The sequence below is a fragment of the Achroia grisella genome, unplaced genomic scaffold (genome assembly GCF_030625045.1).
Source record: "Achroia grisella isolate CSIRO2021 unplaced genomic scaffold, CSIRO_AGI_Agris_v1 utg1179, whole genome shotgun sequence".
Classification (NCBI taxonomy): Eukaryota; Metazoa; Arthropoda; class Insecta; order Lepidoptera; family Pyralidae; genus Achroia; species Achroia grisella.
The window spans coordinates 859,213-878,531 of record NW_026712591.1 but is presented as its reverse complement, the minus strand read 5'-3'; the positions used below and the strand labels follow the sequence as shown (position 1 = coordinate 878,531).

At 36.4% G+C, this 19,319-nt stretch overlaps 2 protein-coding genes across 2 annotated transcripts in view; one reads left to right on the top strand and one right to left on the bottom strand.

The window, feature by feature from the left end:
- The window catches only part of LOC131852664 (uncharacterized), a 58,807-nt gene extending 41,210 nt beyond the window's left edge, over positions 1-17,597 (bottom strand). Inside the window, exons 1-14 of the mRNA XM_059203379.1 lie at positions 17,519-17,597; positions 17,324-17,431; positions 16,036-16,214; positions 14,760-15,068; positions 14,295-14,502; positions 13,885-14,055; positions 12,640-12,765; positions 11,948-12,235; positions 10,734-10,904; positions 9,967-10,089; positions 9,203-9,505; positions 8,805-8,978; positions 8,481-8,615; positions 7,424-7,738 (exon numbers count right to left, since the gene is read on the bottom strand). Coding sequence (XP_059059362.1) covers positions 7,424-7,738; positions 8,481-8,615; positions 8,805-8,978; positions 9,203-9,505; positions 9,967-10,089; positions 10,734-10,904; positions 11,948-12,235; positions 12,640-12,765; positions 13,885-14,055; positions 14,295-14,502; positions 14,760-15,068; positions 16,036-16,214; positions 17,324-17,431; positions 17,519-17,597 — 2,689 coding nt within the window. The remainder of the gene's footprint in view (positions 1-7,423; positions 7,739-8,480; positions 8,616-8,804; positions 8,979-9,202; positions 9,506-9,966; positions 10,090-10,733; positions 10,905-11,947; positions 12,236-12,639; positions 12,766-13,884; positions 14,056-14,294; positions 14,503-14,759; positions 15,069-16,035; positions 16,215-17,323; positions 17,432-17,518) is intronic.
- LOC131853466 (RYamide receptor-like) overlaps positions 1-19,319 on the top strand; it is a 136,031-nt gene that overhangs the window by 63,077 nt on the left and 53,635 nt on the right. The window lies entirely within an intron of this gene.

Below are 19,319 nucleotides of genomic sequence, written 5' to 3'. Positions count from 1 at the left end.
ATCTCGAGAATTGTTAAAACACAGTAAGGTGTGATGGGAGGACCGAATGAAGACAGCACACCTGTAATCACGTGTGCAATTGGCTATCAAATGTTTATCTAAACATCGATAGCACAGGCCAGACGATTTAATAAAATAAGATCGGTCACGTGGGTTCATATCACGAAATTAGGGACATTCACGTAGATAATGGGAATCACTATTACACATATGGCACTTCTTATTGGAAACTGGTACCTGGGAAACGTAGGACCTACGCGGGCGGTTAGATTGCTGGTTATGCGAGTATTCAGGTCTTCGTTCAAACGTACGGGAAGTTACATTACCATGGTGGCGGCACTCATCCTCTAAAAAAGTGATGATCTGATCAATCTGGGGCAGTCGATCACTATCACCACCGTAACGCCGCTCAAAACGAGCCTTTAACTCCAGGGGCAACTTATTAAGGCATATGTGCACTAGCATATATGACCAACTAGTCACAGGTAACTCTAAGCGTTCCAAACAACGATAAGCTGTTAACAATGGGTTGAGAAACGAAGCACGTAATTCATTCAATTTAGGGGGTATGTGAGGTAAGGTAAGGATCTGTGGTATATATGTATCCGCCAGTATTCGCGTATGATATCTCCGCTTTAACAAATCACGAGCGATAGGGTAATTCTCTGCTTCAATACGTAAATGTAATAGTAGACTTTTAGGCTCACCCGATAATGCACCAACAAGGTACTGTAACTTATTAGTAGGGCTAAGGTCAGGCTGGGAATCGACAATACTATCAAATTGGTCGACGAAGCTCAAATAGGATCCGCTTTGGCCATTAAAGGTAGGAATAGGTAAGTCGGGTAGTTTATTTTTAATACACATTAGAGGGGAAGGTATAAATGGAAGCCGCTTAGGAGTACTCGACTCTGTAGGGGGATCATGGAACAATTCAGGCTGCAACTCACTAAACCTAAACCGCAACTCATCTACCATAGGCCGCATTGACTTAGATAAGGTTAGGGCTCACCGAGGAGGAGTTCGCCGCGGCCGTGGATAAACTCCGGGGCAAGAATGTCGCCCCGGGTCCGGATGGTATCCACGGCCGCGTCCTGGCCTTGGCCCTAAACACGGTCGGGACGGTTTCCCAATCAGTGGAAAGCGGGTAGAGTGGTCCTGCTCCGCAAAGCGGAGCACCCCGCAGGTTCGGTGGTCCCCTCGGCGTTCCGCCCCATAGTGCTGTTGGACGAGATCGGCAAGCTCGAGCGAATCTTGGCGGGCCGACTCGTCCAACACCTGTCTCAGGTAGGTCCCGATCTCAGCCCGAAGCAGTTCGGGTTCCGAGTCAGTCCAGTCCCACACAGGGCCATGGCCATCAGGGCCATTAGAGGCTACCACACCATATCCGGGGAAGCGGCGGGTCTGCTGGCGGGGTCTCCTCCGTGGGACTTGGTAGCGGAGCTCCACGCGTCAGTGTACCACTGGCGCGCGGAGCGACGTTCCATGGGGGAGGCACCCGCTGGGCATGAGATTGAAGCGCGGAGGTCCGATTTTCGGCGGATCCCCAGGATCGAATGGTGGGCTAGGTTGATGAACCCGTCGGCCGGCCTGAGGACCGTCGAGGCTGTCCGTCCCATCCTTAAAAGGTGGATGAATAGGAGATGGCCACTGACGTACCGCATGACACAGATGCTGTCCGGGCACGGTTGCTTTGGGCGGTATCTGTGTCATGTGGCAAGGAAGGAGCCGACGACCGGCTGCCACGAATGCGGAGGTGTTGAGGACACGGCGCAACACACGATAATCAGTCGATCAAACAATCGAAATCGAATCGTCAATCAAACGATATTCAGTTTTTACGACTTTTTATGCGGCCAAAAGTCCAAAAAACAAGTTTTTATTTAGGGTTGTTTTACTCCAGGGTCAGATAACATCACGGCTGAAGCGCTGAAAGGTCTAGGTATAAATGGAATTGCCAGTCTGCAATAATATATGCAACGACCGATATGGAGATCCGGACAGTGGCCATCTGACTGGGTTCACTCTGCTAATCTCCCCCTCTTATGGAGGGATCCGTTCGCAATTGCAACAATTACAGAACAATAGCATTAATATTACATGCAAGTAAAATCCTTTTGTACGTCTTGAATTCAAGGTTGCGGGCTTTTCTGGACTGGCAGATACCACAGGAGCAAGCGGGTTTTGTCAAAGGGAGGACAAAACCCAGGAGGAACCAGAGAGCACATATTGAATATACGACTTCTGGTAGAAAAATGTTATGAATTTGATTCTCCGACGTTTATTTGCTTCGTAGACTACCAGAAGGCTTTCGATTGTGTGAAATGGGAAAAGCTGTGGGAAGTGCTCAAGGAGACCGGGGTCGGAGGATTGGGAAGGAGGCGTAAAAGTAGGGGGAGTGAAAATCTCTAACCTGCGCTACGCTGACAACACTACCTTGCTGTCATCATCTGAGACAGAAATAGCGACAATACTGGATCGCTTGGAAACTGTGAACCTGAGGTTGGGCCTTGCTATTAATAAAGGTATGAATCAAAGTTATTGTAATCGATCGCTTTTCATCAATACAGCGCACGGACCTAGTGAGACTGACTATGCATAGCATAGCATGTTAACCAATTCCAATATCTTGGCTCCGTGATCACAAACCGAGGCAGCTGCGAAACTGAGATACTCGCCATGGCTAAGACAGCAATGAACCAATTGAGCGAACTATGGAGAAACAGAAACATCACCAACAAAACCAAAATACACCTGGTACGATCACAGGTTTTCTGCAACGCATTGTGCGATACTTCGGACACGTTGCGTGGAGGAGTGTGGACAACCTTCCATTAACCCATGGCCATGCCAATCTTTCGGTTATACTGGCCAAATCTACGGGGAATGCGCGCTGAAAAGCACGCATTCTCTTGACCACTACAAATATCTACTCTTCATTATATCTACTCTTGTCCCTTCTGTCGCACCCGCTTCTGGAGCATCGGTCGAAACATGAACGGCTTCGGTGCCGGGCAGCACTCCATCTTCAGCAGCATCCTCTCTTTTGGAACACGTACCACCGTCAGTTTTCTCGTACTAGCTCCGCGTCCGGTGCCAAAGATGCGCGAACTCTCTCAGCCTCCTAAAATTCTCCTCCGAAGACACCAAGTCTGAGTATTACACCGGACCCTCTCCTTCGCCTTCACCGCGACGTATCCCCCTACAGCAGCTTCCCCCTAAGGTCGGAATACAGCGAGCACTCCCACACAACGTGGTGGAGGTCCTCTTCCGAATCCCCGCAGCTACAGCCGCTCTACTTGTAGAGTCTCATGGCATGCAGTCGCTTAATAAAGCAGCCGTGTTCAGTCAAGATCTGTGACGTCTTGTAATCGGGTTCGACTCACGGAGACGCCAACCTAATAGCCACATCCGCGAAGTATCGATAGAGCTCTCTTCAATCCGCGGAGGACTGCCATCGCTCCTGCCATTCTGCGACTACAGCGTCCGCTTTGGCGCGGACTCGCACTCCGCATCCATTCTGGCAGCACGGATTACCTCCAGCTCCGCAGGCAAGACCCCCCTTCAATACTGGCAGTGCCGCCGCGCCAACGTTCCTGTACGATGTCGTCAGGAGAATGAGAGACGGTCGCTGCAACCTGAAAACTATACTACGTACGACATGGACATTGATTCTTTCATGCCATACGGGTGCAGCATGCGTGCATAGCGTACAACGTGGCTATGTAAGTGCCCTTCCGAGAGTCGGCTGCGATCAGGAACGTAACATTGTCCGCGTATGCAGTCATTCTCCTTACACTCGCAGGTAACGGGAGACGAAGCAGGTCATCCATTAATAGGTTCCATAACGTAATACCGAACCTTGTGCACATCCCATGATGCATTCTTTCCACAACACCTGGTTACTACCAGCGAAGTAGCCTTCCAGCATCCTGTAGATATTGGGCGGACAACCACCCTGTTTGGCCTTTACTTGACGATACGCTTTCGGGTCAGTCAGCGGCTTGTCGTTACCCTTAGGCAGACAAGCAGCCGATCTTTCTTACATATGCCGAGAAAAATGCCGGCTTCTACGCATCGCGCGTAGACAAGGTGGAATTCGACTTCCACCGCCTTCCACGCCTATCTGATTGTTCGGGAAGAGAGCCCGTCGAGCCCCGGGGCGGTATTGGATAGCAACTTGATGATGCTTTTTAGATCCTATCTGGATAGGGGGGGCGCAGAGTCGCCTGAGGGCGTGAGCGCAGCCCGTACACGCACCTGACGGTGGTACTCCATGAGACTGATCGTTATCAGGGCACAGAGCCCCGACAAGGGCGCGCATGGATTCGCCCACGTCCCTCGCATGGCCTTCGGCAAACACAGTGCCATTTATAATGTTACTGGGAGGTCTGATCCTCCCACTCGCAATCCTGTAGGCTTGGCTCCAGGGATCCTGGTTTCCAGAGCCTGCTTGGTGCCTAAAGTGTGACCTCTGCACCTCCTCCATTCTACGCCGGTAGCGTGAGCGCGCGTCCCGGTGGCCATTCTGGTGTCAGACTCAACCTGTCCATCCCTCTGCTTGGACGCCTGCCATCGTCGCCTAGCTCTGGCGGCGAACCGCCGTAGATCATCAAGGTCAGGGGTCCACGACTCATAACCGGTATTTCCCCTGCCCGCTTCTACCCCAGACATTCTCTGGCACATCTACTAATCACGTTAGTGAAAGCAGAGTTCAGTTCAGCCGGAGGGAGAGCAGTGCGGAGGTCGCCCATATGAAAGTGGACCCGCCTACGGAAGAGTTGCCAATCCACATGCCGGTCCCGATACCTAGGATGATTTTTAACTGTCTCAGCGCACGACGCGAGTCGATCGCCACACTCGTCGACGCGGTAAGTTATGAGCTTATGGTCACTACTGCTGGCTCCCTCGAGGACTTGCCAGCCGGAGAGCTTAATCCCCCTCGTCGTAATGTTGATATCGATGATAGACTCGCCATTGGGGTCACAGAAGGTTGCTGGGTGGCCCGGCGAGTTCCAATGACGAGGTCCTGGCTCAGAATGAAGCACTCCATCGCCCTTCTCCGGTGCCCTGTCTCGTGCCCACGTCCAGTCTAGTGCCGCGGCTCAGAAAACCACATCGGCGAGTGCGCGTTGCTGTCCAGTCCAATGAGGACTCTCCTTCTGCGGAGTTCCTACAGCATCCGTTCAAGGTGGTGCAGGTGGCGGTCGATGGGTTCACTGTACTGAAAGTACGCCAACATGACAAAAATATCCAGGGCTGCAATGTGTGCCACTACGCAGTGCTCCGTGCAGAGGTCGGACTGTGCGCGGCGCTCAAAGAGTCAGCACCAAGGAGGATGCTAGCCTTCGGTTGGTTATCCGCTTGCACCGCTAGAAGCAGCGCCTCCGGGTCAACCCAGCCCTTCGAATATTGTTCTTGGGTAAGAACGATATCGAGGCCCAGGCCCCGCGCGATGGCCGGTAATTCCCTGGTCGCCAGTTCCGAGCCCCTCGCGTTGATTTGCACAATGAAGATTGTAGGACGCCTTCGATCCATATTGGGTTGTATGGACCGCTCGTTGTTCGGTGTGTAGAAGCATTGGGCGGGTTCTAGCCATTATGGCGTGTGAGGCGGCGTCTTCTCTGCCGAAGCGGTGACGCGTCTCACAGCGGGTCTCCTCGGACTTGCAGCCCGATTGATTGTGCCCCGTATCTTCGCATCGTCCGCAGGTCGCCTCCTTGGCCCGACAGTATTTGGCCGGGTAGCGTACTGCTGGCGCTTGGTGCAGCATGTCACATCAATATAATCTGTAGCGTAACAGCCAAGATACAAGAAGACCTCGAGGCCGAAGTCCCACTTGATGGTGAGACCAGGTATTCCGTCAGCTAAACATTACTGTCAGCGCCGCACTACACCAGGCGTCTGAGCGTAACCGATGGCGATAGCTGGTTGACAAGATAATGTAGAGTCGCGATCCTTAGCAGTGAGGGAACGATTAAGAAGAAGGTATAGTTTATATAGAGAGAAAGAGCGCAGAATGCTGAGTTTTTTTTTAAATATGCATATATTAAATCAATAAAAAATATTTACACACACCGTGTATGTGACACACATACGCATATCATCTTTTGTGTATGCTTAAATATGTGGTCAAATTAAATTTAAAGCTATTCTCAATAGCTTAATATTGTTTGTCTTTATTATTACTATTTGTCTGTAGTCTTACTGAATGTTAAATTAATTATGGTCGAATTACAACCACTAGGCGACTACTAGTCAATTTTATATCTAAAGATGGCTAACTAATTTTATAGCTTAGATAAATCACCGAACTAAGTAAAATAAATAAATATAAATAACTAGTATGTTTAATCTTCCCCTAAATACTACGGAAAATGATGAAATAAGTATGTCTTATTCTAAGAAGAATTTATTATTTTTAGGATACATCAAAATTACTTTTTCTGTATGATGACTTAAAAATATCCATAACATTATTTGTTTCTAAATAGTTTTCAAAAATAGTTTGCCATTGAGAAAAAAAAATACAAAATCAAATAAAATAGTTTCGAAACATTGCAATACTTGTCACATGATGTCACAGTTTCTCCACCCTCTCCATTCTTCTTAATGTGTGACCTAATTTGGCTCTTAAGGGAAATGTTTTCGTCATTAGATGTAACAAAGGTGGACTAGAAAGTTGTCTGGTGTGGGTCAACTTTAAACTGACGACTTAGCGACGAAGTTAGGTAGTAAACCGTATTGGTAAGGGCATGTTTTAAAAATAATTAATTTAAAAAAATATATTTATATTATTTTTTTCATGTTATTTTTACATAAAATTTATTTTTATGTTGATATTTGTATCAATTTTAGCCTTAAAATTTATATAAATACCATTATGAAGTGATATTACGACAGTAGCTCGTGCAGTGGCGCTTCCCGGTTTATCAGCCCTGATTATGAATAGCAACTGGTGATTATTGTTCAAGATATCATCTGGTATGCTGTTGGTCAACTCTATTGTAACAGAATTCTCATCTAGTATGTTTAATTTGAAGTATTGCGAGTCATCTGCAAAGTCATTATTAGATCATTATTATTATTACAAAATTTAGTACGGATATTTAAGTATTTTGCGCGCATAATAAAATATGGACCGTTAGCGTTCATAATGAAATACAAAAAGTTAAATATTGATCATATTCACTATACGATCCAACGCTTCATTAGTCTTTGTTCTGTGAATGAAATCTAAGTAATCGCACAGAGACGAAAATAATGTAATGTAAATTACGACAATAATTAAATAAAAGATATAAATAAAAAATATTATAAATTTTAAAGTTAAATTAACTATGTAACTTATTGTTCAATTATTATAATTATAACAAGATAGTAAAAATATTTGAAGTATAATAGGTATTCATTGGCTACATACCTCCTTCAATATCGAAAATGACGTTTTCGTCATAACCGTCTGACAAAGATATGGATTTATCGAATTCGATACTAGTATTTCTGCTGTAAGATCCAACGTAATAAGTTTCTGCGAAAACGAGTTCTACAAGTTCGTTGTTTTCTGATATAACTTTGAGTATTATCGTTGCTACTGCAGGTACAGCATCTCCTGTAGTAGCATGTATATCAAGCTCAATGATTCGGTTGGTAGGCACTGATTCTTCAGGTATGAGGTCGTCCAGTATTAAAGTAACAATTGATTCATTTTTTGACAGCCTGAAGTAACTTTCCAAATCTGGAAATTATAATGGTTTAATAACCTATTTTTTAACATAAGAGAAATGCTACTTTATATATTTTTGTGTATTGTCATGTAGGTATAAAGATTATTTATACCTGACAGATAATGCTTTCATAAAGTTTTCAAATTCCTATAAGAAATTATCCTAGATACCATCTAAGACGAATGAAAAGAAATAAGTTGCAAGCAATATTAAAAATAAATTTGGTCTTCTATTCATTTTGCTATAACATATTTCGATGTTATTTATTATAAAAATAATAGTTATTAAAACTAAAAATAAAGAAATAAAAAAGTAAATAGTTAAAAGTAGCTTTCAAACTTTTCGTTTAGTACACATTATTAATAGATATAGTTATTTGAAATTAACCCGAATTATTTTTATTATTTGTTTTTTAAAAGATATTAATACTCTAAAATTATTTGCGTTAAGACCCGGTTAACTATGTATATTAATAAGGAATTAATCCAGATTCTACTACACTTTTTATATATTTATTTCCATTTACATTATATATATTTGCCCTAAAAATGTGTGCAACTGATCATTTTAAACAAGTATGCACTTACTGTAACTATTGGGTAAATACAAAACAATTGGTGGCATAATATATGTAAGTAGACATACTGTAAATATACTTGCATGCTACAGTTTATTCGAAGTATAAATAAATATTCGTTATGTCAGAAATATTGTGTTAATAAGTAATAGAGTAAGTTAAATAGTAATAGTTACCTCCACTTATTGTAAATTCAGTGTCTTCTGTGTAACCCGATATGAGACTGATGTCTTCTAAAGTCAATTGATTATCTTCTATAGCACCAATGTAAGCATTTCGCGAAAATCTCATTATTGTGGGATTAGTAAGTTCTGAAAATGTCATCGATTACTTTTCAATTCGAATGAATTGAACGCTCTTTATTATTCCCCTCATATAAAATATCGTTACATAAATTAATGTATACAAAATAATAAAAACATATTATTACTATAAGCAAAATTATTAAGATCATACTGGTTATTCTAAACTACAACTATAAAGTAGCAAACGCAACTTACCTGCAGGAAAACTGACAATAATAGCTGCGTTTGCACCAACTGTGTTTGGTTTTTCAGCTATAACATTGAAAAACAATTTTTTCTCATTAAGAATCACATCTTCCGGAATTGGACTTGTTAATTGAATCCGTACAGTGTTTTCTATTGTTTCGAAATTAAAATATTGCGAATGTTCTGAAAATAGGAAAATAAAATAAATTACGGCATTTGATTTGAAAATGAAGTTTGATTAAAAGGGAAGTTCCTAACAGGAAGGGAAGAAAAATATAGAGAGAGAGAATGGCGCTATTTTCATATGGGTAACATTAATATTTGGTATATTGCTATTAGCTATAAAAATGATTATGTATACATTTTTATATATGTTTATGAATATTTTGAGATTTAAAAAAACTTACCGCCAATCAAATCTATTGATACTGTGGAGTCATAGCCTTGCAATAAAGAAATGTCCTCAATATCAATATTGTTATTGGAAAAGGTTGCATGGTAAATATGGTTATTAAAAACAGGGGTGGTAATGTCGTCTTTTATTATTTCTATCAATAAAGTTGTAGACGTAGTTTCAGCATTAACAGCAGAGGCGCTTAGTATTATCGAAAGGAAATTATTTTCTGAAATAACACTCTCAGGAAGCGGTTCCAATAACAGTATTATTACTTCGTTTTCTTGATACGTTACATCAAAGTTACTGTTGAAATCTGAAAGTAATTTGAAAATATTATTAGATGTATGGATGAATGGATTTACCATTAAGTACATCAAAAAGTGATAAACATTGTAATAATAATAACCTCTTAATATACTCCTTTATATAATAATTAAATTATTATATTTGTGCTTTAAAATTAAAGAGAAAAATAATAGACCCATATATATTTTCGTCTTTATTGTATACCGATTGATTGTCGAATTAGATTATGCACTATCTCAAAATTCTATTATTTTGTTTTAGGTGGAGTATATGAATTTTCATATGTGATTTATTTTACATTTTTTATATAAATAGAGATATATTTTGTATATGCTTAAACCACTGAGACTAGAAATTTACTTTTATTACGTCTAAAAATGATTTCCAATTATCTTATTATTACGCGATTATAACATAACGAGTTGCCATTGACTAAAGAGCTGCTATGCATACAAAAATAAGACTTACCGCTATTAATACTGAATGTAACGTCATCATCATAATCAACATTTAATCTAATGGTGTCGTGTTCAAATAGACCATTTTCATAGGTTCCTTTGTATATAGGGGCTTCAAATGTCAATAGTCTTGCTGTAACGTGGAATGTTAAAAAGCAATCCAAGAAGAAAACAGCCAAAACCTTTTTCATAATAAAACAATTAGCCGAAGAATTAAATGAAGGAATTAATGAAAAGTAAACATGAGTGATATAAAAATTATAAGACTATTCAAAAGTTATTACAATATGTTATTAATTATGTTAATTATTTTATTTGATTGAAGATTAATTCCATTTTATTTCGTACATACTTAAAATTATCGAATTAAGTACAAAGTACAAACTTAGATTACATATATAAACTATAGTAATCGAAAATCTTATTATAACACTCAGGCTCCTTATAAATTTTAAACGGGTGTCCCGTTTAAAGGACGATAAGAACCTATCCATTGAGAAAGTTTATAGAAAACAGTAAAGAGATAATGAGAAAAAACATGCAATGAGTGAAAATGAGGAGGATGCTGTGCACATGTTCAAGTTTAAACTTACCGTACTCAGAATTATTATATGAAAATATAGAGTTATATATCTTATGTTAATGATTATTTTTTTAGATGTAATTGTGGCATTCGTTCATTACAATAATAAAGAAAAGAGAACTAATTATTGTACTTCTACAGAAAATAAGATATTATAATAAATTCATTTATGTGTGTTGTTTAAAATGAATCACCTGGAGGTAATCTGATTTGTACGATGGCTGTAGCGCCGATTGTTCTAGGTTTAGTTGCAGTTATTATAAGCGTCAATTGTCTCTGTTCATTGAAAACTTCTGGTGGCAAACTTTCCACGGTTAATATAGAAGTTGGTCCATCTCGTTGTAATTGAAAATAGTTCGCGTGGTCTAAGGAATAAAATTTAGACGATAGTATATAAATATAATACTAATGAGTATATAAGCAGTATTAGAAAATTTATTATAGACAGTAAGAATTAAAAAATTATATGAATCTCTATTTAGAAATACTCAGGTATTATATATAAAAAGTAGGCTCGAAGAGATCTCTTTCAGAGATAAGCCAACTTTTGCTCATATTCTTGTATCTATCTTTATGTATTAATGTTACAAGTGCAATATAGTATATTATATAAATTTTAGTATGCTCCGCGATGCTATCAAATTAGATTCATCTGATCCAAGATGTCTTTGCATTGAGCCGCTACTATACAATCCTATTCTAATATATATATATATATATATGAGAACACCTTAGCGAGGCCTATTGTAAAATATACACTTATCTTTATAAAGCCCAAAGACACTATATTTATGTAATCTTTATTGTATATAAGTTACAAATGTAACAGGAAGTAATTTTATTGTTTAATGGCGAATTGACCTGATCTCCAAATCTACATTTAAGAATCTGAATGCACTCAATAGGATTAAACAAATCAATAGAATGTTTTAGTTAATGAAATTAACACAAAACGCTTGAGTTGCATTGAGAATCTTTACATTTAGGAGTTTGTTGAATATACCGGTTGCTGTCCATTTCTCAAAACTAAGTATTTTATATATAGACACATTTAAACAAAAAATATTTAAAAACAGCATCTGATAACAGTCGACATTGTAGTCATCTTAACATGTCCATATTTCAGTATATATATTTGAATATAAGGTACCGTCGTCTTTCGGATTAATTTGGTTTGTTACCGGTCTCTATAGAGAGGTAGCTTAGGAAAGTTAGTCAGAAATGTAAATTGACACATTTCTTTGGTGTATGACCAATTCAAACTCACGAACTCTATTCTTATGCTTTTATGATCTTTAGTCAAAATCATCGTTTTCTTCTTACTTATTAATTTTTAACAATGTTTCTTAAGATTGCGCTTATTATTAGTGTGTTGTAATATTTAGTTATACAGATACTATATATTTACCTCCGTCGTGTGTAATTTCCACAGCGTCATCATAACCTTGCACCAGTTCTATTGGTTCGATGATCAGTTCAAGTGTACTAGGATCGTAGGTTCCTTCGTAGAGAGCTTTGCCAAACAGAGGTGTTGTATTGTCATCATTAACTATTTCTAAAGTCACGACGACTGTAGCTGAACTACGCTCCGTAGACGCTGTTACTTGCAAGTTTAAAAAGGCATTTCCTTCAATGGCACTATTAGGCGTCTTTGTCAGCGTTATACGATTAGCATTAATGGATGCTTGGAAATTATCTGAAATACATATAGCTGTTTCATAAACATGAAATTTAAATGGCAAACAAGCTGATAACAAGCTAATCGAAAGTGAAAACCATCGCCCATATTAAAATCTCCTCTCTGTGGCTATTCTTGAGGAGTAATCTCACGGTAATCTATGGTCACTGCAATTTCAAACTTTTTAAATCTCAACTCAGCTTGTAAATTTGCTACTTGAAAACATCATGTTTTGAAACATCTTACCTAAAGCTGCACTAGCCATTTAGATTCGGTTATGTCGTCGCGTAAGTTGCGGTATAGAAGGTACATTAATACGGTCGGGATAATGATAAAATGTCTACTATATGATTAAAAGATTTTTTTAAAATATGCTAACAGTCTATATATAATAAATTTCATATAGTTATATTATTATTTACCATTTGAGACTGAGAGTGATACTGAATGTTCTTCGTATCCCTGTGTCAAAAGGAGATCCTCAATTATTAACTCATTATCTACGATGGCACCTTCATAATAGGATTGTTCAAACTGTAAAGTAATTTCTGAAATAAGATACGAACAAAATAATTACATAGTCCCAAACTATCTAGTATTATCCTTACTAATATTATAAATGCGAAAGTAACTCTGTCTGTCTATCTGTCTCGATTTCACGCCAAAACTACTGATCCGAGTCTAGACCTAGGCCAGACTTTTTAATGCGAAAAAAGGATTGTAAGGGGTTGAAATTGGGGACGATAGATTGTATGGAAGAATCGTCATTATTGAAGCTATAAACTTAAAACTTATTTTTAAAAATTTTACATATATTTTATGCAAATTCATGACTATTTAAGCCAGAATGATGAAACTTTTTTCATTGGAATTTTTGGGTTTATTTATTAAATACCTCACTAATATTATAACTCTCGATCTCGCTTACACGCTAAAACTACTGAACCGATTTAAATAAAATTTGGAACATACAATCTAGACTCTAATAATGAATATAGGGTACTTTTTAATGTGCAAGGTTGTATGGATATATTGCCATTTTCAAAGCCTAAAACTGATTTTTAAGCTGTTGATTAAATATAAATAAAGAAAAATGGGTTGTAAAGAATTTAAAGGAGAGAACCATTTAGTTTATATGGAAATATTGTCATTTTTAAAGCTAGAAGCTTGAAGTTTAATTTTTAGCGTATTTATTCAATATAAATTTAGAAAAAGAATTATAAGGGGTTGAAAAAGTTATATATGGAAGTGTCGTCATTTTTGAAGCAAAAAGAATGAAATTTATTCATTTGGCTTTTATTGGGTTAGGTCATTAAATATTTTTTTCATTATTTGGTCAAGGTCACTATTTTACGCGGACGAAGTCACGGGTACAGCTAGTCATATATATAAATAATACCTTACGACATATTTATAATGTTTCTACTGATTATGTGTACGTAATTTTCATCTCACAATAAATATATATTGCTTTGTATAATACATCAGCAACTATTTGTAAGCACATATATTATATATGTATGTGGCATATGCTTGTTTGCCACCATAGTAGTATAAAAAAAATGTATAGCTATATCAAAAGAATAATTTACTGTTAGTGCTAGCATAATATATGTATAAGTAAAATTATTAAGTGATTTTTATATGAATTAAATAATTAAATTTACCTTCAGGTAATTGTACAATCAAGGTAGTTGTGGCTCCACTAGTAAATTCCCGATGAGCTTGTACAACGATGTATATTTGTTGCTGTGTTAAGATTTCGCTTGGTAATGGTGAAATAACGGAAAGGGATACGTCATTATTATTCTTAATAATTTCGAAATAAGCTGCATATTCTGTGAATGTAAAATTAATAATTATTCCTCAATTGTTTTTATTTTTCAAGCTGTAATCTGGCGCATTATGCAATATTGTAGTAATTGTAGAATTATAGAAACAATTTTACACATTGAATTTCCGGTATGTACGTAAGATTAATATAAATATGATATAAAAGATGAAAAAACAAAAAAATCCGTAAAATAATAGGTAAACTCGTAGAAATTGTCCTGAAACTCGTTTATTAATAGAATACCTTCATGTAAACTGAATTCCACTTCTTCATGATAACCTTGTTGCAGTGAAATAGCTTCTTCTAATATAATCACATTTTCAGTAGTATATTTGCCTAGGTAAAATGTTCTGGAAAATACTGGTTCCTCCGGCCAAGATACATCATTATAACTGCGAATAACAACTGATGCCGTGGATGTCAGAGGTGGATCACCAGTTTCATCAACATCCTGTAAAAATAAAGTCAGTTTACATACGTATTTAATTTCATATTATAGTATGAATTAATGGCAATACACCTAATTGATTTAAGAGGAGTAAGTCAGGGCATCTAAAAGATAATATTACCCGCATTGCAATGGTTTAGGTATATATATCTACTCATGTAACATTATAGTGAAATATATAAACGGAATAGTGTATCTTCCGATTTTATCATGTATTTTGAAACCAGTACTTATTATTAAATTTTGAAACCAGTACTTACCGTTGCCGTTATGGTCAGTTCTGTAGATTCTGGTAATGTACTAATAAATGTTGTAGTTCTTATAATAGCCTTAAATTCTTTTGGTTCTGTTGAGGATACTTCGTCGAATATAATTTCAAAGTCATTACTACCACTTAATTCGAAAATAATGCCGGTCGTTGTAAGATCTATGTCTCTCACAATTATAGATTCACATTGTCCAATATTGTATCCAGGTAATATAGGTGTTGGAATTGTAAATTCATATGTGTTTGTAGGTTTAAATTCAGGCCAATTGTTGTTTGTATCTTGTATATTTATTCGAAATAACTAAAATTATACATATAATTATGAGCATAATATAATAATTTTACCATACATTTAAGATAAAATTGTAATACTTCAAAGTATATACACGAGTTGAGGTGCTGGATGGCTGGATGGATGATGGATGATGCCTGACGGTGTGGTGGTGACGAGGACACTGCGCAAAGTAACGTTGGTTCAGAAAACTCGCCGGAGTCTTGAGGCACGGGAGAAGCCAACTTCTTCCACCTCTAACCCCCACTGGAGCTGCCCAGTTTGAGGGAGAGTGCCCCAAGTCAAATTGCCCCGAAGGCTACCATAATGGAGTGGATCGAAATAGGTTGCCCTAAAACAATGACATGAAGTCTGGAGCGGACGGAGGCGAATTCTGCAATTCCATTACGGTGGGTATAGGTAAGGATCTCAAAATTTCAGGAGGTAAACTCCGCCTGAGTCGCACTAGTATACTCAATAACCCTGTTACCCAGTACTACGCGATTCGGAGGAATGCCGTGATGTTTTTAGCCGGTAGGAGTCCTGCAGTACTCATTCATCTAACGACTGAGGCTGGGGAGTTTCTATGATAAATTTTCCCCACGTAAAAGAAAATATTGGTGCAGTTAATCCGATTTACATTACCTATTAGTAGATAACGAAAAATGCATTGGAGATTAATTACTAGATAAATTAAAATTATTTGTATACAAATGTGTAAATAAATAAATGAAATATTTTTGTTGCCGATGATCTTTTAAATTTTCTATAGTGCTGTCTGTGGCTGAAACAGAGTTACATTTTAGAATCACTGCTTCAACAGCAGCATCTTAGTAAATAAAAAAATGTCTTAGTAAAACATACTAATTATATAATCTATTTCATATTTTGTTTTCAAAATTTGCTCTAATACAATTATAATTCCAATAATATTATATTATGTGTCAAGCAAGTACAGCTAGTCTAGCATAACAAATAACATTCGTGGAACTTTTACCTGCTGATTGGTCATGCCATTAGTGCACGTAATTTGTACTGACAGATCCACTGTAAGTGAAGTTTCATATTCCTCATACTCTATAAAGTTAGGGCTTGTGCTTAAAGAGAACTTTGAATCCGCAATTGAACCCGTAAAATAGATATTATTAATTCCTATGTGTATAATATCTCCAATTTCTGGAATTAACAAATAAATTAAACCTTATTGTACTATATATATCAGGTTGCACTAGTCGTTTCTCTTAAATCTTAAAATTAAATTTTTACCAGGCTTATAGTACTACTACTATAGTAATAGTGGTAGGTTTTTTGTATATTTTTACTGTATTTTTTATTTTTATGTTATGTTCTTATAATTCATACTATGTATTACGTTTCTCATTGAGCTTGTAAGAATATACAGATCCAAAGAGACGTTTATCATTTTTAAACAGTTCATGCAGTCCTTCAAAATAATAATAACAGTAATCCTGGATAAATTACACAGCACCATCTAAGCCCACGTTAAGCAAAGCTTTTGTTATGGTTAGATAGATATAATAGGATGCCAAAACATTTTCTTTATTCAGTTTAACATAGTCATTATAAACTATAAATCAACAGACCGAGCAAACTCTTGCAGAACTTCAATTGAACGGACACTTAATGTCTTTATATAACCAACCCAATATGACAGAATAACATATGTATTAGAGAAAAGAGGATTTGGGTATTATGGATCGTAATTATTACCACTTTGCTACCATATTAGAGAAACAAGCTTCTCGGTGTAAAGATATAAAATTTTATTTTCTAGTAAACAACCATTACTAAGCATCAATCACTTTTCTTTTTTTTATGTATTGAGATTACAGACCTCAATGTAATATAGGTATTACATACTAAGTAGACGTACCTAATTATAATTTACACCAACTATTTTTAACGGTTCTAGAATTTGATCCGATTGAACAACGACTTGATGGTAATTTATCGTAAGTTACGTACTTGTGTTCGCTTTAAATGAATGGAAGTTGATTATAATTTATTTTTACCATATTACCGTTCATTAGCGCTTCTATTATATACGGTAAAATGGGGTTTATTACACATTTTATCTTGATTCGTGGCTTTTTTCTTATTGGTCTTATTGGTAGATAATCCATTTGTATTTAATTGCGCAGTATTAATCATAACATAAGATATATTTGATGGAACACTATTATTATTTATACTAACCATTAAAAAAATTGCTATTAAGAATATACAAATGTAATATACATACAGACATTAAAAGTAAGACTAACCTGAAACTTGTGCATTTGCGTTATTTTCATAAATGATACCATTATCGATGTCTTTGATGTTTACATTTATGGGTATATACTCCAAAACTCCCGGTATTAATGAACAATCTGTAATCGTAGAAAATAATTATATTGCAACTTGTGTCAGTGTATATATTTACGATCAAAATTATTGACCGAATTGTTTACACTTACCTTGGGCTGTGATTTCTTTACATGTTATCAATAATAGAATTGTAACTAACACTATAATATTTACACGTAGATGGCCCATCTTGACCTAAACTACATTTAAATTAAGAAACGCTTGACATACGAACACTCCTAAAAACATTTCTGGACTAAAATTAAAGCACAACAATTGTTTTAATTCATCCGAATCTACATAACACAATAAAACTTCAGTATATACATGCACTTAATAATTATAAAATTTGTTTGTACACACACTATTTAAGTATTAATTTAGAAGTGTAATTAACGTCTGTTCATTTGAAAAATGGACTCCAATGTAATTGTACATTGGATGTAGTCATCAATATAATAGCGATTAGAATATCTATCGATAAATATCTTTGCAAGGAAATAACATGATAGTGAACGTTATCACGACAACGATATGGACTTAAATATTTTACCTCCCGATTAAGAATATATAATTGATGTTGAATTCAACGACAAAAACGAAATTTCATCGACATTTAAATCTGCAGTTACAGGTCATATTGATTATTTGTCATTAAAAGATGTATTCTATAACTTTTGTACCAATTAAATATATTAATGTAGAGTTAATCGAGTCCTTCAACCAGCAAGACAGCTTAAACCCGGGGTGGAATCTAGTAATAAATAATTTTAAATAAAATTTGTATACCGTTACCGTAAATTTTACCTAACAATATCAGTAATATAATACTATGTCCAATACTATGTTTAGTGCAACATAGTCGTCAAGTCCATTTGATATTATAAATATAGGTATATAGAGGTTTTTATTTATTCTTTGTTGTAATTTCTCCAACTATGTCCAATCCTAGTAATATTATTAGATACGTATGTACTAATGTGTTTTGTGTTTATAGTTAATGTCATTTTCAATTGTCTTTTCTAACCTTCATATCGATAGAAAATCATTGTACCATATGGTGGGAGGCATATTAATATGGAAGTCACTATTGAAATATTTGCATATTTATAAATATAGCCTCATTGAAATATTATATAATAAAATTGGTGTTATCTCTTCCGAGGTACTCTTTGTGAAAAGTAATCTGCGTGGGTATTTCAGACTCACCTATTTCATACCGCCAAATAGCTTCCTTTGTAAGCTATTTTGGCTAAAGATTGGGATAATGTAGTGAAATTATACGATATGTCTGTTGTGCTATATCTATACATGAACACCACCATAGACGTTGATTATACAATGAAGCTATAGTAGTATGCTATCAACAGGTGGGACGTCAGTTATTTTGCCATTCCAATTATAAAAAATAACAATTATAATTGCATTGCTTTTAGTTTAATTTATTTATTAGTGGCAATGTGCCAAAACGGATTATTGAATGGAATCATCATGAAAACTCTCTTACTCCACATGTGTTTGTGGAATATAAAAAAAAAAATATTACGAAGTTTTTGTTACTGTAACTTTCTTACATTTTATTTTATTAATTATTTTTTACCTTACAAACTTACCTTAGCTATTGTAAGACATTGTTATGCAACCAATTTTATTTAAAATACAAATTACAAGTTTACGATATTTTCTACTGTATTAAGTTTTGATGTAATATAAATATGTTAAATTATTAACGCTATTTTTGTCAACGCTGTTATGGTGATATGGCAATATGTTATTATATATGACTTTTTATTAATAATTCTTATCTTAATGTTAATAATAAATAAATAACCCTGGACAATTGGGGGGAAGGAGATTGTTAGTAATGTGGACTAATGACCCCATTGCTAGCAATGTACCATGTCAGGTCGA